General features: G+C 39.3%; 1 protein-coding gene across 3 annotated transcripts in view; it reads right to left on the bottom strand.

Annotated features, from left to right (window-relative positions):
• NAV2 (neuron navigator 2) overlaps window positions 1-27,794 on the bottom strand; it is a 435,335-nt gene that overhangs the window by 24,160 nt on the left and 383,381 nt on the right. For all 3 annotated transcript variants that reach the window (XM_072865147.1, XM_072865145.1, XM_072865146.1), the window contains exons 13-23: window positions 27,339-27,630; window positions 25,743-26,445; window positions 21,407-21,874; window positions 16,651-16,811; window positions 14,340-14,528; window positions 8,866-8,918; window positions 6,752-6,775; window positions 6,558-6,632; window positions 1,982-2,065; window positions 1,256-1,367; window positions 552-697 (exon numbers count right to left, since the gene is read on the bottom strand). In XM_072865147.1, coding sequence (XP_072721248.1) covers window positions 552-697; window positions 1,256-1,367; window positions 1,982-2,065; window positions 6,558-6,632; window positions 6,752-6,775; window positions 8,866-8,918; window positions 14,340-14,528; window positions 16,651-16,811; window positions 21,407-21,874; window positions 25,743-26,445; window positions 27,339-27,630 — 2,307 coding nt within the window. The remainder of the gene's footprint in view (window positions 1-551; window positions 698-1,255; window positions 1,368-1,981; window positions 2,066-6,557; window positions 6,633-6,751; window positions 6,776-8,865; window positions 8,919-14,339; window positions 14,529-16,650; window positions 16,812-21,406; window positions 21,875-25,742; window positions 26,446-27,338; window positions 27,631-27,794) is intronic.

Here is a 27,794-nt window from a genome sequence, read left to right as displayed (position 1 = left end):
GAAAAATGGGAAATGACAGGTAAGTATTGCAAAATCTTGCAAAATAAATGTCCATCACAATAAATTTTTAAAAATTGGGGTTTTTTTTGTGTAGAACTCCACGGTAATGTTCAAAACAGAGTTCTTAAAGTGTTTAACATGTTCATTTGAAAGAAAGCCCTACGAGCCAAAAAGAAAAAAAAAAAAAGGTAGAATGATCTCTCATTGTGGATTTGTTTTACTTTAATGACAGACATCGAGTTTTCCCTAAGGGGCTGGACATCATATTACTTTTAGCCAGAATTGATCTTTGACAGCTATTTCTAATTTAAGACTGGCCTTTTGGCTGTTAAACTAAAATTCAATCCTAGGCAGAGTCAACACAAGCATATACATCACTTACAACTCAATTAAGCCTTCAAAAGAGAGTTTACACAGGATTTAAACAGTGCATAGTCCTTGTGCTGACCTGTTGCACGAGGGGAGGAAGGAGGAGCTGAGCGGCTAGATTTCACCATGCATGTTCTGACAATTTTATATAAACCTCACGCAATCTGTTAAAATACACTCACCCAGTTCTTCCTCTTCTTTTTCTTTGAATCACTCTCTATGTTGCTTCCCACACTGGAGTGACTGGTAGCACTGTTAATACTGGAGACGCTATCCGAAGAGTGCTGCCTTCGGATCCGCAGGTCTGTGGGTTGAGCAGCTCCAGGTCCTGCGTATGAATGGAGGCGGCGCCAAAATTAATGTAAGAAATTTGATATAAGTGTAAATTACTAGGATAAGTAAGGGAAGTGAGATAAGACAGGACTGCATTCAGACTTCATATTGGAAATTACTGAAAACACCAAAGAAAATAAAGCCAAGTGCCTGACAGCTCTGAAATGGCGATCTCTGCTCCCTGCTGCTTCACATCAGTGTCTAGATGGGTGAATTACAAAATTCCTCGTAGTAAATAGTAAATTTTTACTTTACTATTTAATAGTAAAGTAAAAAAGTAGTAAAAGTAGTAAATTCAGTGAGCTCACACTGAAGATGCAAAAGCTTTGTTAAAACGCCTTCTCATGTGTCTAACACATCCACTTACTTCTGTAGAATTGACCTCACTATTTACACAGATACCCATTTCAAATGCCCACATGATACCAAAACAAATAACTGGAACATGGTCATGAGACCAGGCTGATCTCTGATGGTTACATCAGATAATTACCAAGAGGTCTACGGTCCCATGAGCACCGCACAGTCGCTAAATGTAGTGCTCGCTTCTCACCTTTGCAGGTGAGCTCAGGTGTGTTGATGACTCCATTGATGGCCGCCTGGGCAGCAGCATTTTGCTTCTTCAGTAGTTCAATAGTCTTCCTTAACTCATTCAGCTCCGAGTCCTTGAATAAGAAAAAAAAAACAGTGATGCATTGGAAAATGCAGATAGTGTCTAACTGCTCCAAAGAAGCCACATTTCAATCTGAGCGTTGGTAGTTGATAGAGAGTTCATGGAATATATATGTACAAGGACATGAAAAAGAGGTTTGGTATACCTGGAGAAGCACACCCTCAATAGGCTGCAAAATAGATTGGTTATTACGATTAAAAAAAAAAGTACATGCTCGGTACATACAGAAATAATGTATATTCAAGTATACTGTCCAAAAACCCAATGTTGCCTGTCTTGCAAGGATTTTTCTTGGTGTTTCTCTTGAACATACACATGTGTGGATGCATTGGGAAGAAATTTATTACAAAAATATGCAATACTGAAGACTTGTGTCCAAAGCAGCAATTTACAGGAATACCCTGATCAACTGTCACAACATTGCAGTGAGGAAAATGAGTATTTTATAGAACATTTTTATTACATTTTACGCCATCACCACAATTGAGGAAACTAAGGCAAACGGTGTATGTGATTTTTTTCCCTCCCCCCACAACTACAGAAGGAGCACGAGCAACAACGCTGGAAACAGAAGTTAAGACTTCCCCAAATACTTTTCGAGCTTGCCTTTTGTTCCGCTGTCATTGTCAAGCTCTGCAGTCTGATCGTCATGTTCCCCAGGCTCTGCTCAAACGCTGCCACCAGGTGAGCCTGGAAGTTAAACCATACAGAAGTAGTTTGTTCTCTCCCCCCAAAACAAGAATATTTCTGCAGGTATTTAAAGGGACCACCTCCTGCATTGCATTGTTTGTTGTGTAAATGATACGGAGAAAATAACACTGATTAGAAAAGGTCAAATGAGTAGAGCATATGTTGTGAAAATGTTTGCAAACAAATTACCAGGAACAATTTAATTGTGGAAAATTAGAAATGCCAAAGGTAACAGACCAATTTCAGAATTTTAGAAAATGACGGCTCTTTCACGTACACCTATTCCTAGCAGCGCACTATGAAATGATGCAGTTTTAGGCAATAAACCATGCCCTGCTCGGCAGCAGCTGCTACCAAGCGCTTTAGAAAACACAGACGTAGGAGTACCGCTGTGACCTGGGACATCAGTAGGAGATTTCCTGAAGGTGGCTCCTCAGTCAGCCGCTACATCCACTTCTTTGACACTGTGATTTCAATAGCCAGGACAGTTATCTCAGACATACTCTACCACAGCAGCACAGCGGGGTTTTTTTCCAGTTTGGAATTCTCATTTATGCCGTAAAATGTGCAATCCTACATCCAGAATACATCTGAGAACAAAACTACCTTCTGGGTCCCTACGAGTTAAGGTCCTTAGAAGAGCCATATCTCAAAATAATCCAGTTCATGTACCTTTCTCAGTTGTTTAAAGCTGCTTAGATTTTGTGATAAATGGAAAACACATTTTGCCACTTTATTGAAAAGGAAAGACAGATTCCATTTTTTTTGAAACATCTCACAGATTAAGTGACTGAGGCTTTTAAGGGACACTTCAGGGAATACACCTTGTCACCTGAAAGTATTCCTGATACCAAAAAGGCATGGAAGGGTGTCCTTGGTTATCTAGCCATGTCCCCAACCTATTGCAAGCAATGACACGTAAAGACCTCCTATCACAAAATGTAGAGAGATTCTAAACATTTCCTGCTGTTTATTTTTGAAATGAGACCTAACCTTTGACTTTTTACGTGGGCCATTATTAACATGTAAAAGGTTACTTAGTGATAGTTTTCAGGTACCCTCAAGTAGTTAAGTAGTTAACTCTTGCCACCAAGCTTTTCACAAAAAGTTTAAATCTTTTTCCAGAGAGTACCAAAAAAGCCAAAACGTCATTCCTAAGTTTTAGGAGGATACCCTAAAAAGTAAAATAAAATAGAAAATAGTAAATAAAATATAGAGCAAGTTTTTAGACAGAGGAAGGCCAGGCAGAAACTTCCCTCCAACTAGATGACTATTTTCCTTGTGGATATTTAAGGCAAAAAGACACTGGAAGTCACAGAGGCGGACATTTGCACTGTGCTACCCGACGGGAGAACTCTGAAAGCCACGTCGGTTCAGTCCAGAGATGCCTTCTCCACAGAGAGGCATAAGGATGGAGACAGGACTACCACAGCACTGTGGCCAGTCTGCCAGATGCTTTATCAGCTGACAGACCTGCATCTAACTCAAAGACTTCTCCAGCATTTGAGTGCACCTTGCTTGCAACCAAGGTCCACGTGCTAAATACCATCCAAAGCTTCCTGGTGCTTGGCCAATTACCCTTTCTTCTTTTCCCACGAAGCTCTGAGAACCCGATGTCGATTATACTAAGGACATCAGCTAAGAATTGAAAATGACTGAGAAGTAAAAGGAAGGAAAAGTAGATTGAAAAGATGGAGAGGAACTTGATAAAAGGGTACTATGTTTCTAGTGCCATGATATGGCATTGTTTTATACATGTATATCTCTATACATATACATCTACATGCAGTTGCATATGCAACTGAACACAGGCATAGTTCAATAGATATTTGTCTCATTAGCCATAATAATCTACACTAACTATAGCAAATAATATGTTATTTCTCTATTAGAAATAATTCTATACACACAACGACAAGTAAAATTATGCAAAATCTTTCCAAGCGGAAAAGGACAGTCCCTCACCTAAATACATACAGAATAGCAAAACCTTTCACAGAGCTGTTCCAGACTTATTCATCAGCAGCACACAGCTGACTTATCCTAAATAACTGTTCTCACATTCGCAATGAAAACAAACACGAGCAGTACAATAACACGGGGATGTGCATCCCTCATTCCCATCAGCCCCTATGAAAATAAGCAGACCTGAGACTGTGAGAAAATAGCAAAAAGTAATTTAAACCCTCACACTACGCATGTTTGAAAATCTAAATATTTATTTTAAAAACACAGACTGCAAAGTTTCTGCTGGGGAGGATGAACAGGGAATAACAAAACTGATATTTAGGAATCCTCAGCAATACTTTGCAAAAGCAAAAAATAAATGGGAAAGTGGGACTGCATGGATTAATAATGGGACACAAACCCTTAATGCTCTGACCTGAACCTTAAGAGAAAGTTGCTCTTTCAAAACCAGATCAGGCACCTTTAAATTATTCCTCTCTGGAAACTGTTCAGTGAGCTATGGAAAATAGTTATCTTCACTTCCTAGCTGGAGCAAAACCTTTCCAAAATTCTTGCCCCTGACGGCCTGAGAAGCATCAAAAGCTGCAGTGTGTATACAGGAAAATTCAGGAAAAAATTAATAAATTAAATAAACAGATGAATTCAAATTGCCTAAGTTAAAAGCATTTTTTTTTTTAATTGTATGTAAAGGAACTGTCCATAAACCAGTGTCTTAACAAACAGCATTTATTAGCCTTAACTTTTTTGGGAACAGACCTGGCCTTTTATATGGAATAAGAGTATGTTCTCTGAAAAGAGGTGGCTAGAAAGTGACATTTATTACTAAGACAGTTATAGCAACATTTCTGCAGCAGACTGTAGCTGATTTATGGACAAATAAGGGGCAGGCTGAAGTCTAAGAAGTTTATAAATAGCATGAATAAAAAAAACCCCCAAATTTCAGCAAAGTGATAGAAGCAAAAAAATGGAATATTATCAAAATAAATGATGCTAACTTTTTTTGGGGGGAAATCCCCCCCAAACAACAACAACAAAACAAATGACCCCAAACCAAACAAAAACGCAGAGCAGCAGCATATGTTAAAAACTAATCTCCGCAAAGATAGTTGCTGGGGCAGGCACACAGTAGCCTGCGCTACTCACTGCTCTTGGAGACAGGCTACTAACTCCTGTGTTGAGTAAGAGCCTACTGAATCCGAACACCGTATAAAGAAGAACGCCACAAAACTATGGCAGAGCTAGATGAGTTGCATGGCTGACAAGTTCTTTGTTTGAAGGACACAAGCTGGGTTATTTAACAACATGATAAAAAAATGTATGCAAGAGAATCTGGTTCTTGTTTTCTCAGATGTAGAAGAAGCTTCTGGATGAAAACCAACTCGTGCATCCAGTTCCCTTTGTATTTGGAAGGCAAACATAAGATTTAATTTTTGGAAGATTTTTAAAACTTTTTCTTTTCCTCTTGGGAAAGTGACTGAGTGGTTGCATGCAAAGCCCTTTTATTTGACTTCTCTGTTAACTGTGTTCTGGGTTTTCCTTTTCCATTTTGCAGGCTGGATGCAGCACTGCAATGCCTGCAGTGAACACGCCAGTAGATTTCCCCTTGAACCCTTTCTTGTGATAGGTGTTAGTGCTCAGATGAAAGCTGTCCTTTACTGTGCCAAGTTTCGTATTCTACCTCTTCAGCGAGCTGATGGACAGGAATGTCCTCTCCAGTAGCATGTGTTCTGATGTTTATTCATTCCCACAAACTAGGATGTCAGTATGATCCAACTGGATGACTATTCGTCTGTAGCTTATTTAGTCTAGAATTGCTTATTTTTCTAGCAAGCTTCTGTTTTGCAGATTTCTGCTATCTGTGACTACAGCACAGAACACACAAATAAACTTGCTCAGGGTCATTCATAGTCTTGCCTCAACACCGCCTGGTTTCCCAATCATTTTTTTCCAAGTGCTTTACATGACTTACTCATCAAATTCCTTAGAGGAAACAAGCAGAAGTATTGTCCACACTGGTAAAAATCAGGTATGTCCACTCTGTAACTGTAAATCAGTTCTCAGAGCCCCTTATGCCACTGTTACCTATCATGCCATTAGCCCTCATCTTTATGCAATAGCAAAGTATAATGCATTTCAATCCACGTTTCCACCAATTTTTATTCCTACCAATTATAACCTTCATCTGTATCTCATCCCACCCACATGACAAAACAAGATACTATTTATAAAAAAAGACACCATCTTCAATGATTTTCTCAAGATCTGAAGGTGGTGTACATATATATATAAAGCCAAATGAATATTATAATTCACTATTTAAAGAAAGGCATAAGACAATTCAGTAGGACAGAGGATGTTATTTTTGGAAAGGTCACACATGCATGTAGTTATTTTTTTAAACACATAGGTAATGTGAACCAAATGTTAGACACACGAAAACTTTTGGTCACTTAGAAAAACTGAGGTGGTAGCTGGTGCATGAAATGCATTCCCTGTTAGTGTTTGTTCTCCAAGTTGTACTCACATTGGCAGTCAACTGAGTTGTCAGAGCTGACACTTTTTCTTGGGATGCATCCAACTCTCTTCGTAGCTTGCGAATCTATATATTTTAAGAGAGCGCTTTACTGCACCATAATATGGAGAAATAAAATAGCAAGACACGAAATGCAGAGTGTCTTGACAGAACATTTATGCCTGTCAAACACGATGTGCTCTTACCTCTGACTGGCACTTCTCTTCAGGCTATAAAATAAAAACAGAGGAAAATACATGAGGATGCTACAACATAACCAGCCTGACAAATCTATCAAATTTTTCAATTTTTTTTTTTGCATTTCAAAAACTCTAATGGGAATTCCTTATTTTGGATTCCCACATCCATATTCAATCTAAGATAATCTCCTAATTTATTTACTCTTCAGGAAAAAGAAAACAGGCTGCTTGTACAGTACTACTTCCTGCAGGAAGGAATTTGGGCTCCACTTCCCAGCCTGCCAACCAGTGAGCACACCTCTGAGCCTGAAGTGTGGAAAGGTGAAGTCCTGGCTCCGTGCATAAGGGCCTGCATGAGGCTCTGAAGAGAGCCAGGACTGTCACAGAACATGGCTGATCCTAGGCAATTCCCTTCCTCCTGTACTCAGCTCTCCATGGGACGGAGATTACGTTTTTGCATTCCAAAGTGATGTAAAAAAAAAATAAAAAATTACTCCCACTTGAGTGCTGCCTAGGCACTGTGGTGATAAAAAACTGAGGACACACAACTAGTTATGTGAGGAGGCAAAGTGGATGTACTGACCATCCGTTGTGGTCTGCATGATAAAATTGTGGCTACTATGGCTTGTTTCTAACTGCAGTTATCAGCTAAAGAGAAGTACATGGTAGGAAGTTACACACTCCACCGTCCTTATGTAAACATGTCCACTACCAGCCACCATGAAAATTATACCCATCAAACCACACTATTAAGAGCCACTGGTGCTTGGGCAGCAAGCACATAAACCAGAAGCTTAGACAGCAGCTGCTGAGTACTCTCCTTGCAGCCCAGAGGAAAAGGTCTGTTTTCCATCCTTCCAATATGTTATCTGTTTTGGCTTCATATGGACCTTGCTTGAGGCAAGGTCAATAATGAAAGGCGGTATTTTCAGTTTATTATCAAGGTCTTAAGGCTGTGTTACACACGTAGCTTCCTAACAGTGAAACAAGTATGTGAAATAATACTAAATAACACTATCCTGGCTTGACAGACTTCATAGACAGTTATACATGATCTGCCAAGAGCAAGTTCTTCCATGTACTCTTGGGTCACGTATGCTTGTTTCAACCACGGATGTGTGGTAAGCGTGAAGCTGCATCATACGTGCATAACAATTTGAAATTAAAGATCCTCCTCTGTTAGCACGTATTTCAGAAGTAATTATTATCCACTGTTTTTTAAAAGGGTTGTGCTTTAAGAAACCCCCAAAACCGTGATCATAGCATGCCAGGAATACATGACCCACCTTTAATCTGGCTAGCTAGGATATTAACAGCAGTGAAAGCACTGGGATTTCACCATCAGTGCCAAACACTTCTGTGCAGTCTTGTGTGGGCTGGAACCTGCTGTGCCCTGGGTTGCCGCAGTCAACACCCCAACTAGCTAGAGAAAGGCTAGGCAAGAAAGGTCTGCATGTTGCAGCCTCACCTCCCCATTACAGCACAGGTATAGTCTTAACTTACAAGGTCTTCCACAGTGTGTGTTTTAAATGGAAAATCCTTCGTGAGACTATTAGAAGAAAATAAGCAAGTGCAACACGCATTTAAAAAAACCTGTATTTTCAAACTCCAGTAAGCCTTATCTGAGGACCAGATAACCTAAATGAATACTTTTGGAGAAAATATTACTGGCATAGTGAACAAGTGGTTTCTTTAGAATTAATAAAATCTACGCATTAAAAACTTACTCAAACTTCTTTAGTAGCAAATCATTAATACAAGGCTGGAATGACTTTATTCAGCAAATTTTGGGGTGCTTTAGGTAACGAAGTTCAAATCTCCCCAGAGCTAGTGAGGTCCTTTGTAGCAAAACTTATTTAGCGTAGTTGTAAAATACTGACTCAAAGAATAAATTGCTGCTTTTAGGCCATTAACGTCTGTGTTTAATGAGGATACTGCTAAATATCCAGAGTCATCTTTATGAGCGTAAATATTTCTTTCGTAGCTAGCATTCAGAACACAATCAAATTAAAAGCGCTTTTTTCCCTCTCCTCGAATGGCAAAAATAATTAGCAAAATAAGACTAGTCAATTCAATAATTTTGATTAGTAAACCCAAATTGTTCATGTCATTATACTCACTGTCGAATAAATAGATGACGTACTGGACACCAAAGAGAGAGATGAACCATGCACTAAAGGGAAGAAAATAAACAGACTGAATATAAGTACAGTAACCACATAGTGGAATCATTACAGATCATCTACTGCCAACTACCAGCCTACTGAGGAAATACCTTCACAAATTTCATCATCCATCACGAACTTAACTATATTATTGCACCAATAACGTACAGTTTGAAGAATGCATGGCCAGGTAATACAATCCATAGACTTTAATTTGGTAAAGCTATTTTAACAATTTAATAATACTTTTTTTGGGGGGAATGAGGTGTGGTCAAGCAGATTAAAAAGAAAAGTTTTGATAAAGATTTGTTCAGAAATAAATATTTGTCTGGGGAGCTTAAGACTCTTGCGAAAGGGCTTACTCAGGATAAAAAAAGCAACAACTTAACTGAAATGCAGGAGAGATTACAGCAGTAAATCTAACTGCTTCGTCTTCAGTTTTAGATGAGATTGGGGAGGGGTGGTGGTGTTTTCTTTCAGCAGCAGACCGAGACGGAGATGTCCTGAGAAGACCATGATACCCAGCTCCGGGATGTAACCAGATGCTCCGGGAAAAGATGTGGAACACCCAGGGCAGAAACCATTGTCTAATTTTGGGGCTCTGAACTGTCCTCTGAATGCAGCTCTATTTTCCTTCTGCTGACTACGAGAGAGCTGTGTCACGGGCATCGATGAGCTGAACATTCCCTATCCCTGCAGGGGTTTTTGGTCTTTCTTTAAAGCAATGACATTTCTTTAACAAGGCACAGTTCGTTCTCTCACAGAAAAATTACCGGAGTGAAAAACACAGCTACAAAACCATCTCTGTAAAAGAATCCGTTTTAAGCAGTTTTTGCATTTAAATATACCTTCAGTAAAAGATATACATATACATTGATTCTCAAGGTTGTTACCATCACCCCGACGTTAGGATTTACATATAGCATAATTTTATTTTTGATTATGCTGTTAAAAAAACTTCCTGAAGCTATTCTTTCTGTCACTGAAACATGCTAAATTACCTTTCCTTTATTTTTGTTTTTAGAAACAAAATACATTTAACTGAAACTTTCATTCAAACTTCAGGTAACTTCATACAAATCACATGAAATCGTGTTAAATCACTTTTTCTTTCATCTAAATCCTCCAGCCAAAAAAAAATTTAGAAAAGCTGCCATTTTGCTCTAATTACCTAGTGCAATTCTCCTACATTCATAATAAACGCGCTCTGCTTTCCCATTGACACTATATCCTAAGGCGAGGCTGGAAAGAGAAGTAAACAAAGTCTAAGTTGGCTTCTGGAGGAATTTAAGACAATTTAAAAAACCCACAAGAAAGTAAAAAAACCTCACACCCATTTGCTTTTTCTGGTTAATCATATTTTCAATTAAAATGATCTTTATAGTTAGAAGTTAAGGACTGTACTGCATTAAGAACATAAAAATAACTATTGTGAGTCAGACCCGGGGTCTGTCTAATCGCGTGCTCCATCTCTGGCTGCAACCGCAGCACATGTTTAGGGAAAAGAATGCAAGGAGGAGGCAGATACCCCGTGATTTTTCCCCAGGTACACCTTTGCATCTTCTGGGAATCGGCAGAGATGGAAATTCCTGAGATGGAAGCTGCTATCAGACCATTATTTTTCATAGTTGCTGTGACCTATCTACCATTAACTTGCTTAACTACTTCTGAATCCACTGACACATTTTGTCTGTAACAAAACACTCTTCTTGTGTTTAGAAACAGGATTCTTTGCCATTGTTCTAGACCTGCTGCCGAATCAGTCAGTAAATTCCTTGAGTGTCTCCACACCCCTGTGATATGAGAAGTAGTGGATAACCATCATCTTTATAATGCACTAAATTATATATTATCACCTCCCTTCAGACATCATTTTTCCAAGCTGAAGATTCCTAATCTATTTTAACTCCCTTCATACCATAGATATTATACACTTAAGACCTCCTTGTCACTTTTCTTTTTACCTGCATTTTTACCCTTAGGATCACCATTTTTCAGATGGAAAGCCCAAAGTGCAGGCCATATTGCTCAAGACCACCAATGGACTCATACACAGAATATAATATTATTTTCTGGTTTGCCTCTCTATATTCTTCCTTTGTGCAGTTTTTACTAATAGAGAAGTATTCAAGAAAGCAACCATACCAACTGGCCAGAGAAGAAACAGATCTCCTTACAATGGACTGGGACACGGGCAGTTTGAGTTAGCATCAGCGGGGATTTTTAAGATCACATCGGGACTTTACAGGAGGAAAGAAGACTCAAAATGAAAAAAGGGAAAGAACACATAACTCTGGGAATCATACTCCTGCCTTGTAAAACACCGCTATTGCATCATTTGAATGTGTGTTTAATTTGAGATTTCTAGTTTCAAGGACAACTAAGGAGTTAATATTTTTGCACAATTTCTTTTTAAACTATCTGCAGATGGCTACTTTAAGGCTATTTAATTAGGAGCCTGAAGGCAGTTACGCTCTTGATGTGATCCCTGTTTTTTGCAGTTAACGTGCATCTGCACGCAGGCTACAAACCCAAATTGTTTTGGAGCTATTATTTCAAAGCACTATAAATGCATATGCAAGCACATATCATTTTTAATGTTAGAAAAGAAACAGTCTAGCCATGATCAACTGTCCAAAGAGTAGAACGAACAACAGGTATTGCAGTCAGTAGCACAAAAAGGCAGTAAAACTTTATATCCCAACGACAATTAATTTAATTCCTTTCTCTCTAGGAGGTTGAAGTATCAGGGTGGAACCAGCAGCAGCATAGTTCCTGGGGAAGACTGATGGCCACGGAAGCGGGGAACTGGATAGCCAAGAGGCCACTTAAGTTCTAGGCCGTCTTTTTTCCCCTGAAGTTCTGGGTAGTTTGGAGGCTGTTCCTGCTGGCATCTCTCGTCCTGAAACCCTTCCTATCAAGAGAGTTATGTACTGCAAGGCTGACTAACATTTCGACCTACGTGCTGTGCTGTGAGAGAACATGACTATACGTCACACTATGGAGAAAAAAGAAAAAAAGGCTTTTAAGAATAAATCCTGGCCCTGCTGAAGTTAATAAAAATAAAATGTCTTCTTACGTGCTTATAAATAATTAAGAATTAGATTAGTAAGCTTTATCGAAGACCTGGATTTATGCTTCATTGACACTGGCTGATTGTATAAAATCAATTTGTTCATTAACCACAAATTTAATTTCCGTAATACTTTTTGATCTATTCTGTCAAGGTGAAGGTGAATGATGTATTCATACTTTTTGATTTATTCTCTCATTCTGTGAAGGTGAATTAGACCCGAATTGGGTGAATTAGGTTTGAAAGCACAGGACAACATACATGCCATATTCAGAACCACTTGCTCACTTATAACTTGTGATTCCCTCAGAAATAAGCAGGAGCTAATAAGCAGGCTGTCCCTGCCTTCTGCACGGCTAGAGAAGTGACAGAAGACCTCTACCCTGAAGACAAAAATACAGAGACTGCACCTAAGCATTCATCCCATCTGGTAAAATATTATTATCCTTTTCGGTGCCAAAAATGTAGGCAAATCTGAAAGAGACTTTTTCAGCATGTCCACTGTAGGGTCAAATTCCCTCCTCATATACAAAAGTGATCTTTTTCCACTGCTTTCAAGTCCATAACCTGGTGGAGTTTTCTTAGACATCATTTTAATTACTTTTTTTACATGAGTGAAAAGCGCTTTGTAGAACATTTCACCTAACTCTTCCCCTTTCCTTTTCTTTTTTTTAAATGGTTCGTCCTCAAACATGTAATATTTTATTAAATATTCTTCCAAACGAGCCTCTCGCCTGGACAAGAATTTCTGAATTATAAGAGAGAGTTTAACCTCAAACATGCCAAAATGGATTTGCTGCAATCTGAAGCACACTTAAAAGACCAAGGTGAGAATTTTTTTGAAGATGTCTTCAATAAAACCCGAGTAAGTTTTGCTTAGTAGCTCTTTCAGTAAATCTAAGTATAACACAGAGGCAGTGATATAAATTCCTTCACAGACTATATTACGGAACTCTTTAGTAAGAGCAGGACTGCTCTTCCCAGAATGGAATTCAACTGACCACGTATCAGGCCGTCTTTGACTGTTCATGATCATCTAAGCTTTCTGAGAGCATGGCACAAACAAAGGTTAATTCCTGCAATGACACAGTTTTCAGCCCTATAGCATTATTCTAATAATTTTCAATCCGTAATGAAGATCCTCAGCCATGGGCCTCTAAAATACAATCAAATATAATGGAGTTAGACTGGCTAAATTCAATAACGAATTAGCCCTGAATCTTTCCAGAGCTATAGCCAATGTGCATTGTCCACTCCTTCCAATGGCAGAAAACAGATGGGACAACCAGTATCTCCAGGAAGGCACCTTGTGGCTCCTAAAGGCCCCTACAAGCGCTTAAGTGTGGCTCCCATGCATGCCTGGCTCTAGGGGAGCAGCAACAACGGGGCACTGGTATTAACACCGCTGAGCAAGTGCAGGTCTTTAGCAGTGAAGGAAGTCAGCAAAGGCTTGTGTGACCTGTAGCGAGTACTTCATAGCCAACCAAGTTCCCAATCCTTGCCAGAAAGGAGATTTGAGACTCAAAGAGCTAATGCTGAAAGAGTTTCCTATGACCTTCCTATGAACCACTCCCAGAGCTCACCCCATGCTTGACTTCTCAAAGTGCAGCACTTGAGGGTTTTAACGTCTGCTCGTAGCTACTCCTGCTACAGCCATAAGGTTGCTTGATCAGTGGCAATCAAACTAAATATTTATTTATAGGTAAATGACTTTTTCTTCTTATATTTACATGGGCTTTTTTTATCAGGTATGATTACATATTTGAAAAGACGACGAGGAATTAAAAAGAAGAGTCTAGATGTTTTGAAGTACTACTCAGGTCCCTTCTGTGGAAGCTGTGTGATAGCAACCCAGGACATTGAGCAGAAGTAAAAAGTAAAGACAATTTTAATACAGATTAAATACTGGAAAAATTAACTGAGATAGAAACAACAGTCTGGCTGATATCAATTATTTATACTACAAACAGAAGTGAGGAGGCCCAGGTTCAGGACAATAGTCCTATTCAAGGAAACACTTTAATACGCTAACTCCAAGCAGGAATTAGAGTCATTTTGAGATCACTAAAAATGAAGCACAGGATGCGTTTAAATCATTTCTCAAACAGCGATGGTCTAGGTACAACACTTACATGCCTTCCTATGTCTGGTCAGAAGGATCACTGAATGAACATCAACAGAACAATGATGATTAGGACTAAAGTTTTATCTAACACTGAGAGCTCCACACAGAGAGACCTGTGGTCTGAAATGACCCCTATGCTGCCCTGAAAAGCAGCAAATTTATACTTGGTTTATGCGAGAATGCCATCTTCTGATCACTTCCAACACCATCACATACTTCAAAGCCACTGACCTTCTTCAAAGCCATCGCGGAAAGAGCCAGACCGGCTCATTGTTCTGCTTTTCTCGTCCAGGGACATCGAGCTGTTCCTGAAGCGCGTATCACTATAGGGGTCGTAAGGACCATCCGCATTGGAAAGGCTGTGGGTCCGTAGCATGGTTGGATTTGACAAGCTCATCTGGGCTGCAGTGGTTGGGCTTGCTATAGAGTGAAGAATAAACACCAATTTATTTGCACGACCACAAATTTTCATACCTAATTTTTGTGCAACTACCCCCAAAAAATTTTTTTTCTTTCTAAGACACAAATTTTTTATGTCATCCTCTCCAGGCTTCCTTATTTTTCTAAATTCAATGAATTCAAATAAGAGGTATGCAAATCAAGCTAGTGAATAAGAAAACTCACGTAAATAAGGTCATTTTAAATACTGGGTGATATGTCTACGCTTCTACAGGCAAGCTCAGTCAACTCACTAACACCTTGTAGGCATGAACTAATTAACCCTCGTTTAATTTGGAGCAGTCCTTCCTCAAAAAGGACTAAAACCCCTGAAGGAATGTAAACTAGTACTTTGCCTACATAAAACAGGCCTTATGAACCACCTCCTTCAAAGCCTTCAGGTTCTCAGAAAATGGCATTTTTCTATGTATTTAAGTCACAAATTTTAACAGCTTTAGTTTCCTAATAGTTGTATATTTCAGAATTGTTTCTTTTCACTACGAGGTCCTAAGAATTATAAAATATCAATTTTGCCTCAAAAGCCAACAGTCTCCCAGCCAGCGTTTAGAGTACAAAACGTCTGCTCCAGTTTCACATCTTTTTAAAGAACTTTTGTGCTAAAATTATACCTGCTATTTACTAAGAACTACTTGATTTGTGGAAAAAAGAGAACAACAAAATTGCTGTTCAACCGGCAGGTTCCTCTTGGTGTGCTGTCATTGCCTATTTCTCTATACACTGTCAACTGATACAGACTACTGTAGAAGATACAATAATCCAGCTCAAAGGTGCTCAACTTTCATATGAACATTTGCGATTACATAAAACGCAGTGACCTCTCTTGACTCCAATATCTCCAAGCTCTTTTCTTAAGAACGCAGAAAAAATCTTCTTTTTTTTTTTTTGTTAATTGCTTGTGGCCAAATAGATTTTGAAGCTTATTAATGCAAATAATCTTCAATATTCTCCATAAAGAGTTAACTTTCTGGGCCTAAGACTACACTTTTTTTTTTTTTCTTTTGACCGTTAAGGTACTTTCATGAACTTCCATGACAGTTTGTTAGCTGTTGGCAATGTAATTACACTGTGTGTATATTCAGCTGAAATTTTGTTAAGTGTCGGTTTATTTAAAGCTGTTTATTTAATGTTTCTTTTCAGCGCACTCAAAGAAAGGCTCTAAAACGTCACTGCCGCAACTCAAAACTGCGCTAGAAGTAAGTGACCGTGTAAGCTCCTGCAAATTCACACAGCACAAGAAGTTCACAAGTATAGGCTTAACTATTTTGCCTATTATTTCTTTATCGTTCTAGAAAAGATGGAGGGGCTTCTGAAAGTCAAAAAGAAACAGAAAATGTCTGTTCGACATAGTACTTTCCAAATGTCACTTAACGTAAAGACAATATCTATACTGTTAGGATTGATTTACACACCTAAACAAATTGCGAAGGCCACTAAGTAATATTTAATCTTCACACCAGAGATGAGCACTACTTGCACTTCAAATTAGTTTATTTCAACTGCTGATATGGTCAACTAAAATCTGCAATGCTTTATGGATCCCGTCAATCAACTTTTATTGTTTCCTTCATTTAAAAAGTGTTTACTTTTATCAATGTAATTAAGTGAAGGAATGGCATTTTTTCTGACTTAAAATTCTTCTGACTTTTATATATCATTTCAGACTAAGCTTTGGGCAATTTTCCAACAAACCACTTGAAAAATACATAAAAAAAAAAATATCCTAGACTGATGAGACTGGCACATATTGGATTTTAAAGCAATATTAATAAACAGGTAGGCAATGTCTTAGGTCCTTTAAACACACCAGCGTGTGATATTAACAAATAGCTCTACTCAATAGCTCACAACTTATATTAAGGCATCTGATTATTCCCAGCGAAGTATTTTCACAGAGTTACTGCACGTATGTCACCTTTGGGCATATGAGATAATAATGCTAATTAGTCACACTCATTTCAATGAAAGTGCTTCCTGAAGTTGAACCTGGGACTCAGAGCTGCTGAAAGAAAATGATATTGTGTAATATGCTATTTTCAAGACACACAATGTATTGCTATGATTATCCAAACAGATAATTATTCACCAAGCTGTGAGAAGTTAAATCTAGTTCCAGAGGGTGATGTTATGCTGGATCCAGATGAAAATGGAGAATTGCCAGCAGTATCCTGAAGTCCTCCTGCTGAGTGGGACCGTAGCCATTCTTTTGCATCTTCTTGATTACGGAGTTGGGAGGATGGAGTATACCTGCAAAAGCAGACAGTTTTTCCAAAATGAACTTCAACATTTATTTAAAATTAAAAAAAAACAAAACACCAACCATGAAATGTCACAAGACTTGGGGAGGGAGAGAGGGAAAGAAAGATGGAAGAACTCTCATATGAAATTTAAGGATTAGAATGATATAAACCCAATACAACTCTGATTTAAGGAGCTGTTCCAAGCTGTTCCTAATTCACTCCACTTCTGTTTGGGGAAAAAAAACCCCAAACCTCCTTTCCTATGGCTTCAGTAGTAACCAAACTAGTAGTAAACAAAAAGCTACAGATAGAAGTTTTGTACTGTAGAATAAAATATAGCATGTGTTACGTATGTATGATTCAAAAATAAAACCATAATTTGGAAATCCTTTCCTTTCTTAAAGTTATGCCAAAATTCTATCAGTATTCTAATATTTTGGTGCATCGCTAAGCTTAGCTGGCTTTTTGTCATATTACAACCAAATTCAAGTCAACAAAGCCATTATCAGATTTTTAAACAAGTTGTGACCCAAAAATTCATATTCCAGAGACATTAACATAAAGCCCTGTGGAGGTGTATCCCATTTAGTTCAAAACTAATAGCATTAAATCATCATAAAGGAGACCATGTTTAGCCTTCTCTGAAGGCAAAGAAAATAGCGGAAACGTTGGCTATGCCAACATCAACGGCAAAACACCCGCTGGCTTCAGCTTAAGCAAAGTTTTAAATCTGCTTCTGTATATGCCTGAAAAATACGTACGTTACCACAGGTGTTACGTGAAATACATGAAAGGGTACAGGTATCAACAGAAAGAGCATCATGGAAACACTTGTCTGCTGAGGGATTTCAGCGCCTGTCTTATGCTATGCCCATCTGCTTTTGAGAAATATTTATGAGTTATTAGCTCTCCTTCCAAAAAACTAAACACTTGGAGCCTATTATTAGTCGATATTATCTATTTAATTAATTAGATTCCCTCCAACTAAATACTCTGCAGTAAGATACCACTTATTAAGACTATTTTAAATCAGTGTGAGCACTACAATAATTAACATTGCAAAAACTCAAACTACTTGCAAAAAATACATTAATTCTTCTGCTTAGGCCTCAACACTTAAGCAACAGTCCCTGACTATCTGCATCTCTTCAACTTTGCACATATATCAGTTTACTAAGAAAGGGGCTTTAAATAGTCATTTTACTTTAACACACTAAGGATTTTTTTTTCCCCCAGCATTAATACCTACCTCTTCAGCACGCAAATGTTTCGGTCTTAAAAGAGAGTCTTTATTTATTAGAGACATACTTGAGAGCCACAGAAACATTTTAAACAAAATGCCATTTTAAGAAAGGCTTTTAGCACTTGGCTTCATGGGACAAAGCTGCTGTGAAGAACAACGTGTATAGCACAGAAGAAATTGCAGCTGCAATTTCAAGGCATCAACTCAGTGATCCTAGAAGCTGCATGAAGCAATTCTGAAGGTGCAATTTTCTAAATTGTCTAAGATATCTTCTGTAAATTCTGTAACACTTAAAGCATTTAATTAATACACCTAATGTTGATTATCTTGCTAGAACTGCTCGTATCAATGAAAAAAATATTTTTCGGTGCAGTTTTTTAATGCTCTAAAAGTCACAACCCTACATATATACAAAATGTGTAAGACGACAATTGCCAAAAGTTTGTTTGGGGATTTTTTTTTGTTCTTTTCTAGAAGAGTAGAAGTTATCTCTAAGAGCCCTATATAGTTAGGTATTCCGAAGCAAATATTTTTTTAAATTAATATGTCCAACCTCATCCTAAAAGGTTTGGCATGATATTGAAAATCTTTTCTATTTGTATATCAACACCAAAGTTCCCGGGGTGAAAATTATCTCGAGTCATTCCATGTAATAGCCATAGAAGCTGCAAAATTATTGTTTTCAAGTCAAGCCCAGTGATGGTCTATGAGATGCTTTTCAGCAATTCAGCCAGCAAAAGCCACAGTTCTTGCTCAAGCGGAGAAGCCACTGGATGAAAAAAAGCACAGTGGTCAATGGCCTTCTTTGAGGACGAAAGAAAGAAAGAAAGAAAGAGAGGAAGAAAGGAAGAAACAATATTGTTGCCACCTCTTGCAAACTGCGACCATCACCACCAGCCACAACAGAAACACAAAGCAAACTCCAAAGCCACAACAAAAGCTGTTAAACCGTGTGGAAACACCAATACCTGAGTCCCTTCTTAGGCAAAGTGTTCCTATCAAGATGTGGGTCGCTGCAGAAAAGTTAAAAGAAAAGAACTTCAGAGAAGAACAAAAGGGAAGGAATAAGATCAGGACAAAGGATGTACAAACATCTGCATCACCTTTTCAGAGGAAAAGGTGCTGGGGCCTTCCTACAGAAACATGCAAAAACCTCCTTACCCAGGTGTGGATTTGCACAAGCATGCATCTGGTACCATGCCAATGAATCTCATCTGTTCACAACGTGGTTTTGCTATTTCTCCTACCCACAATGAACAAAAATGTCTCTTTAAACATCAAATGGGTGTTTAAAAATATGCTTTTCAGCAGGCGTGAGGCAGACTATTTGTGAAAACTGATCAGAATCTTCAGTTGTCAACCACCTTCCCATCATTTCTTTCAGCAGACACCATTTAGGGAATGCAGCTAATTACTGTTATGCAGCTGCAATGTATAGCAATAAAAGAATTGAGCCCAGAGTGTTTAAATTTTCAGATCTTAGCTAAATTCCATTAGCAAACTAAAATGAAGCTACTAGTCGTCGAAACCCCAAATATTTAAGGTGACGTTTTTAACAACTGATGAACTTGTAACTGAGCAGAGTCTGTTAATTTGTTTTTAAAGAAAATATCCACGTGCTTAAATGAATTAATTTAATGACAATCCTTATAGCTAAATTACAGTGTGGAGTGATTAAAATTACAGCAGTGAGCAAAAGTGAGCTAGAATGTTTCGATTCGGGTCATCTTTTCCTAACTTTAGCATTCGTCTTTACAAGGATGGATGTACCCAAGTCCCTGCAAAACACTCACGAGCCAAACTGCAATAAAAGACTGACGACACTGAATGACACGGGGACTTCACGACAAAAAGGACAGGCCTGAAAGGCAGTGGGAAAAGCAGCATGCCAGAGGAATGCTGAAATGCTAGTGAGAGTTTAGATTGGTAGAATAAGTTTTCAAATTGCCTTTGGCAAAGAAATGAGGAAAAAAAAAAATACCCCCACAAACTGAAAGATGTTCCCAGTAACAAGAGCAACACCAAAAACATGCCCACTCTGCTGGATGCCATTCTCCAGATCGATTTAGGTAGATAGATGGGGTGTTTGAGGGGACTCTCACTGGCATGTCTTTGTGTCAGTTCACACCTGAACGATGAACACAGCAGAGGACTCAACTGAGCACAAAACAATTTGCTTCACCGAGATGGGCAACAAAACCTACAGCCTTGTGCGTACTCCTGTCCTGAGACAGCATTACCTGTCCTGTCTCCTGGGCAAAGTATTTCGGCAGAATTTGGGGCTAGCAGCAGGGGAAGAAAGAGGGCTAGAAGAATCAGTCCAACAAGACAGAAAACAAGAGAAGGAATATTAGAATGAAAAGAGGAGAGAACAGAAAGGAGTTATAATAAAACACAAACAGAAACCCAAACTGTCAGAACATTGTATTCAGCGGTAATTTTCTCCATTGAGATGCACCTACAAAAATTTTGCTACCTGACTACATAATTACACATCAGGATACAGCTGATTTTCAATGCTTGCAGGGGTGCTACTGCCTTCTACAAAAGGTCACTCACAGAGCATGCACTGCAAGTCATTGTCTGATTTATCCCGATGTTAGCTCAATGTGCTGTTAATACAGCTCCGATGCTGAAAACGCAGTCCCATTCCCTCCTCCCTGCTCAGTCTGTTCCCAGCTCCTACTCTGCATCCACACAGATACTGGTGAACCTGATCATGTAAGGAGCTGGGGAACTGATCAGTCTGAAATACAATTCAGGCGATCATTTTTCAGCTGGATCCATCTCCCGGTCAGGTTCACTAAGCATTCACATGAATGCCTGTACCGAAACACTGTAGGGAGCAGCTGGAGATGGGGCAGGGCAGCAGGGAGAGGCCGAGGAGGGATCAAGTGACTACAGAGACAGGGACGTCTCTTTTCAGCATGACCTCCGGTTTAAAAGCTTGTCAAATGTTATAAACAAGAGGTTTAACAAGAAACAGTTGGCTTCTCAAATCAAAATGATAACAACGATGGAGGTTTTTTTGAATATCACTATCAGATCAGCTAACAGGAGATCTTTGGAAGGACAATATACGATGCAAAATTCAAATATTAGGTGTAATATGGTAGCAAGGAAAGTTGTTGCATTGGCTACCACAGCAAATTAAAAACCTCACCTGAACCCATCCTCTTCTCTGAACTGGGCTCCTTGCCTGGAATGGCTTCTTTGTATGTTCTAGTAATACCATTCAGCATTACCTTGTAAGAAGCACAACTTGATTTGCATCTGCAGTGTTGGCTACTGCTGCCAGGACTTCATTCACATGTGAGATACATACAAGCTTAATGGAAACGAGAGAAAAACCTACTAACCTTTCAGACAACGTAGTCTTAACACTGTTGGTTCGGACAAAGGGAGTCAGAGAATCGTCTTTAGAGGCTGGAATCAAGCCACTGGAGGAGTTATGGCTCAGCCCACCTCCACTGCTCAGAGAGATATCAATGGATTCACAGCTGGTATGAAGACTGCTGACAGACTGATATCCAATGCCATCCTTGCTGACAGCAGAAGAGCTACTTGCGTTGGTACCCCATGTTAAACTGTTGGAAGGAGCTGAATGTGCTGAACTGGGACTAGAAGCTAGCGGAGATTGGTTCATATCTGTGTTTTTACTATACAGAGGGCTGCTGCCCCCACTGCTCAGCACACCACTGCCAGATGGTGAATCAAGATTACCCTGCTGGTTCATAGTAGCGTGAGGATTGGAGATGACTACCGAATTTTTCATATTTTCAGCTGTTGTGATGGGAACTTGTTTACTAGGCTTGCCACCAAAAAGTCTGTAAAAAAAGACAACATGAAAAATACATAAAATGGAATATTAAACGTAAGGATATTTTATATCTAGACCACATATCATCTTAGCTTCAGAAAACCAACATTAAGTAAATGATCCTAGACTGGACATACACAACTATAAATTTACGAATCTCCTTGTGTTTACGCTGCCTTCAGTAAAGTCCAGAGACAATTACAATAGCTTCAAACCTATCTTAGGTGTTTCTTCTCTGAATCATCAAATAATACTTGCACAAAGCTAAAAGACAGCCATGTTGTCTTCTGCTCCTTAAGGAAAAAGGGTACCAGAGAAACACTGCATTGATTAACCCGAAGCATGGAATATTAGAAGTTGAAATCTTGTTGTCCAGGTAAATTCTGTGCAAATCACCGAATGCTCTGCACAGAAGCAGCATTTGCTGGGATGTAACAGGAAAAATGTTTCCTGGTATCAAGTGTAGGTTTGTCTCATTTCAGGAGCCAAGCTAGCTGGAAACTATTTTTTTGGAGTAGAGAATGAGATTTTACCTGGTTTGGCACCTGGAACTGGCTCAGTAGTAGTCTTTTGACTAGCTGAGCGCCAGAACTAGTGCAAGGGAGGGGACCTAAAAGCACGGTTGGAGGAGGATGACTGCAGCTTCCCCAATTTGCACCACTTTTGCCAAAAGTGCAGAAGTGTCTTAGAAGTAAAAACATGCTTAAGACCAGATTATCAATCATCCTAAAACTCATCTTCAAAATTATGAAGGAATTGTAGCTTTTGACTCCAGCTTCAAACATCCACCCCAAAACATTGCTTCTGTTTCCGCCACTGAGCTCCTGTAACTGCCTTTGGAACCTTAGTTTTCCTCACACATACCTATATGGATTTGCTTTTTTCTTATCAACAGTGTGGAGTATTGGGGATGAAATCTTTCAAAGCGGCTATCTACCAGACTGTAGTCCTCAGAATAGAGGACTACAGCACTTCTATACAAGACTTATGGGTGAGTATGCACCGAGCAGAACTTTCTCTGCTTTTGAGTACGCCCAGGTTGTCTGGGCATACTAAGTCACTTTGTCCAACACTTCCCAGAAACACAAGCTGTCTAATATAGCCAGGCACCCTACAGCAGACGTGCAGTAAGTGCAGCGATGCCCAGAAGCACTGTCCTTACTGCACGGGTGCTACCTGCAGCTCCACTGTACCTGTGCAAGATGCCTGGAACTCATCTCAGCTGGATGGCCGCTGTTGCATACTTGCCACAAAGCACCTGGACAACACTGCTGGATCAGGCTAATCTACATCTCTCTCATAATCCAGCATTGCTTTAACATCTGTGCCGTGTTCCCCTCAGCACCTGATGTAGAGAGAGCAATGCAGACATCCACAAACCAGCAGAGATGTGGCAAACTTCGTTCACCTGGACTCCACATCACACCTCACTGATTAGGAGACACTGACTTAGACAAGCAAAAGGCTTCAAATGATAAAACCCATTCCTAGGGGGATTTAGAGAGATTTTAGGTTTTATTTAGAGATAATGTTATTAGAGCAAGTATGACGAAAAATGTCAAACCATACTGCAATGACACATGGCCTTCAGCAGCAATACCAGCTTAGGGTATTCCTGCTCCTATGACATTGCCTACCACCTCTTCAGTTGTACTGGGGGAACTGTACTCTTAGAGATAGGATCCTAGACCTTAAAAAACCACCCCAATCACCCACACAACAGTTTTACAAGCTGTTTTTAAGCTACACGATCTTCCCCAAACTCTACTACAACTGAAAGGATGCTGCCCTGTGGCACAAACAGAAACACGTTGCTGCCAAAGGCAGCGTCTGGTCGAACCACAACCTCGTAACAAACGCCTTCAGAAGAGGATGTGGTCTGGAGAGCATTCCTTTCAGTCCAGAGAAAGTCCAGCCCAGCAAGACAGTCACAGCAATACAAAGATTAACTCTGGAAGGACATGCCCGACAAGGAAGGACATATGTTTACTCCTATCCACTACTATTGACACGAGACTGACATATCTGAGCTGGCTCTCGGGTCATGCATGTCTCCCATTAACAGAAAGGCAGTGTATTATATACTGCAAAGCATGAAGGCCCAATTTAATAATAAAATGTATCAAGATAAACGATGGTTTCACTTAAGGGACATACCAGATACATAATACTGGAGCTAAAGGGAATACTGAGAGAACAGAGACAGGGACGGCCCTCATTGCTGAATTCTAGAATTTCACTGTTTACGGCAGCATAGAAGTTACATATGTTCGCAGACTTGCAGGTAAATCTATATCATTACAAAGGCATGGATTCTAATTTATTGTATAATATTAAAAAATTACAGGGCTGAGAGGAAACATGCAAAAAACAATGTGTGCAACTTATCTCAACTGACTTATCTCAACTGACAATTAAGCTCAAGATCTTCTTAATTATCATTCTAGAAATCAGTAATAAGCAGACGAGGCCAAATTCAACTCTGACGCATTTCAATACATGACTATTTAGACAGTCTGGTGAAAATTCAAGACTGAAATTGTAAATCAAATGAGGGAATAGTTAAATTGAGCCTTAGTGTCATCTCTTTGAACTTGCATGTATTTCTAATGTAGTACTTCAATTACATAGCTAGCAACGTGGCTTTCTAGTAATAAAAAAAAAATTTCCAATCAAATTTCAAGATTGATGTGCCTGAGGCTTGCAACACTGAAAATCTGCATTTCTCATGGGGTATACTATAGAAACGAAAGGTCTACTGGAGTTTTTAAGTAGCCATTGATGAAAATTAAATGTTCTAAAGGACATGGCTTATCTAATGATAACCAGGAATAAAATAAAGGAAGTGTCTTGAATTATCCTCACATAGGTTCTTCAAATAAAACCACCCATCTAAAAAGAAACAGTTTACAACTCTTTACAGCGTTAGCCTAAGCTGCCATCACAGCCATTATGCTTGCGCTGGTGCTTCAGATGGAATGTGGCTTTCTCACATCACTGGAAGCAGGATGATGTAGCATAACTGTATGGGTATTATGGGCGTCAAGACAAAATGAAATGCAAAACACCGCAACTTGAAACAGACAAGCTACTCAATGTCAAATTAAATTGAAAAATAATATTAAGGGAACCTTTCACCAATATCAGGCTTCGATGCACAGTGCATCAACAAATTAATTCCTGACCAACTCAATATTAATGTTAAAAGCATGTGTGGGGCAGTGGTGGAGAAATAGAAGACAGATAAAGATTTTTGTTTAAAAAAATATAATTAAAATAAGAAAATTCAACCCAGCTTAGATGGTAACTTTACTTAGGGTTCTTCTACACAGTCGAATAACCTGATGTTATGAGTCTCGCAACGCACTGGCCTAATCCACACAACTGAAAGATCAGTTTGGGTTAGGCATGTGAATCTACGTATGGCAGGTCACGTTATGCATCCTGTCACAACGAAAACCTGAAATAACTCTCCTGATGTCAATTTATAATTCGATCCACCACTGGAGCATTTCCAGGTTTGTTACATATACATTGGTGCAAGAACTCTTCAGTATCCTTCAGGTAAGAAAACTCTTATTCCTGCGATATCTGCATGGATAAATCCTTCAGGTATGATTTTTGTAACAGAGAGACTCGTATCACAATTGCTAAACTTTCTGCCAGACAGGTTTTTTTTTTTCCAAATGTTAAATTTTTGCTGCTGTCGCGTGATGTACTGGGTATTTACAACACTGGCCAACCTGTTTACGTGAAATGAAATGTAAATACAAAGACCTTCATGTAGGACAAAACACAGCCAGGCCTGGCTCGAAGAGTCCTGATCATTCAGCTCCGACTAACACCATTGCACAATCAACGAATTTATTGCCTACCTGCGCAAAGTGGGAGAGGCCACATCGGGGTACTTGGCTCCTTGCTGGTGAGAACTTTGAGCTCCGCTAGAAGCAGTCTGTGATGCAGGGTTCACTTTAACAGAATTACATGAGGCCACGCTTTCGTTGTCAGACGAAATCCCTTTCTCTTTATCAGTCTGATTGACTAATCCTGGCAGAGAGTTTCCAAGGATTACCTTGGCAGGCTCTCTCATTTTAGGGACAGGCAACCCGGCTGACTTGCTGCTTATGTTGGAGTCTATGCTACTTGTGCTAGATCTATTCCCAGCTCCACTTCTGCTACTGGATTTACTGGGCCGGGGTAAACTACGATATTGAAGATTAGTTCGGGCGCTAAGTGCTAAGTAGCCATCATCCTGGTTCTGTGAGCCATCAACACTAGTCTTCCGACCAGTGGTCCTACCCATGAGTCCAGATGACTTTGGGATTTTTCCCAGGGTAGCCGATCTACTGGTGATAGTTGCCCCACTGGCAGTGATTATAGTCATGCCTATGGCTGACCCGCTCTGTTTCTTAAATCCAAATGTATTAGCATTAGCAGCAGTTGTTCTAGAGTTACTTGTGGGAAGCTTTTTGGATTCATCACCACTGCTGCGTCCTGCATCTGATGGGGAACGTTTAACATGTCCAGCTTTAGGAGATAGTCTACCCTTTTCTGATACCTTGGCGTCATCAGTTTTCCCTACAAAAATAGAAAAAGAATTCTAATATTTAATGACTTGAAAACATCAAGCAAATGATGAAACTCAAAGCAGCATGAAAAGCAAAAGCGTGTTAGCCACCAGAGTGTGGTTAAAAGTTATGATCTCGTCTGCACTGAACTTACATGCCACTCTAGTGAGTTATAGATGCAGACTTGCCAGAGAAAGTATGTGGTGTGTTTGCCCTCGAGAATATGAAAAGCAGAACAGTCTTATGTAACAGTGACAGATAAGAAAAAAAATGTTTCCCTCTGTAGCTGCCACAGATTGATCCTTTTTTATCATTAGACAGAAGTAGTGTTAGGCCATTAGTATAATTTTCCTAAAAGGCATTGTTCAAGAAATTGCGTGCACAGTCAAATAAGAGGAGAGGTATTAACTTATATTACTTGATTATACAAATTCAATCAATTTTCGTCCACACATCTGTAAGTGCTAAAGTCACTAATACATTCATAAGAAAATCCAGAACTAAATAGTGTTTAGTATAAATTAACATGCTGGTTTAGTATGGGGGGGAAAAAAAAAATCTCCTCAACCACACATACTGTACGTTCTTAAAGTTAACCGTGACTTCAAAAGCTGAAATTAAATTATTTGTTCTTCATACAGCAATACTGTGCCCAATAAATAGCTTGGCTTAAGCCTAGAGTTGTCATGAAAACAACTTTCACAGTCGACTAATCCAAAATATGCATTTTCAAATGAGCAGAAATAGAAATGTGGACATACGAGATGCTGCATAGGTTAAAACAATACCTAAAAATAAAGACAGGATTACCTGAAGTTCAGGTTCTGCCTCTGGAAAGTATTTTAAACTGTTTTCATACCGAACACACTTTTTGGCTTGTTTATATCTTACACCTTTTCTCACCTGTTCCAGGTGTCTTTAATGTGCCTGAGGTGGTTGAAGGTTTAGTCCTTGGTGTGGTAATGCCAACCTGAGCTGACATGCCCCGTCGCCAGGAGCCCGTCTGCGAAATAACAGTGTTCTTCCTACCAGAAGTGCTTTTATCAGATTCATCCGACACATCAGAGGGATTCCGCCTCCATTTAGATCCTGGCTCCATTTTTATGCCGCTATCGGATCCTCCGTCTGATTTCTTGACTTCATCACTGGACCACAAGGAATTCCGCTCAACCTGGGAATGCTTTTCTGCATCAGTCTAGGACAGATAAGGAATTGTAATACAATCTTCAGAGAAAGTCTTTCTTTTAAGAAGCTTCATAAATGAGAACCGTCAAACTGATTAATCAACTCAGCAGTCATCTCTAAGTACCAACAAACATAACGTGCCTTTGATAAAGAAATGTCACAGCAAGAAATGAA

This window comes from Ciconia boyciana, chromosome 6, assembly GCF_034638445.1.
Source record: "Ciconia boyciana chromosome 6, ASM3463844v1, whole genome shotgun sequence".
Taxonomy (NCBI): domain Eukaryota; kingdom Metazoa; phylum Chordata; class Aves; order Ciconiiformes; family Ciconiidae; genus Ciconia; species Ciconia boyciana.
Note: the sequence above shows the minus strand (reverse complement) of the source record. Positions and strands in the feature narration are given on the sequence as shown.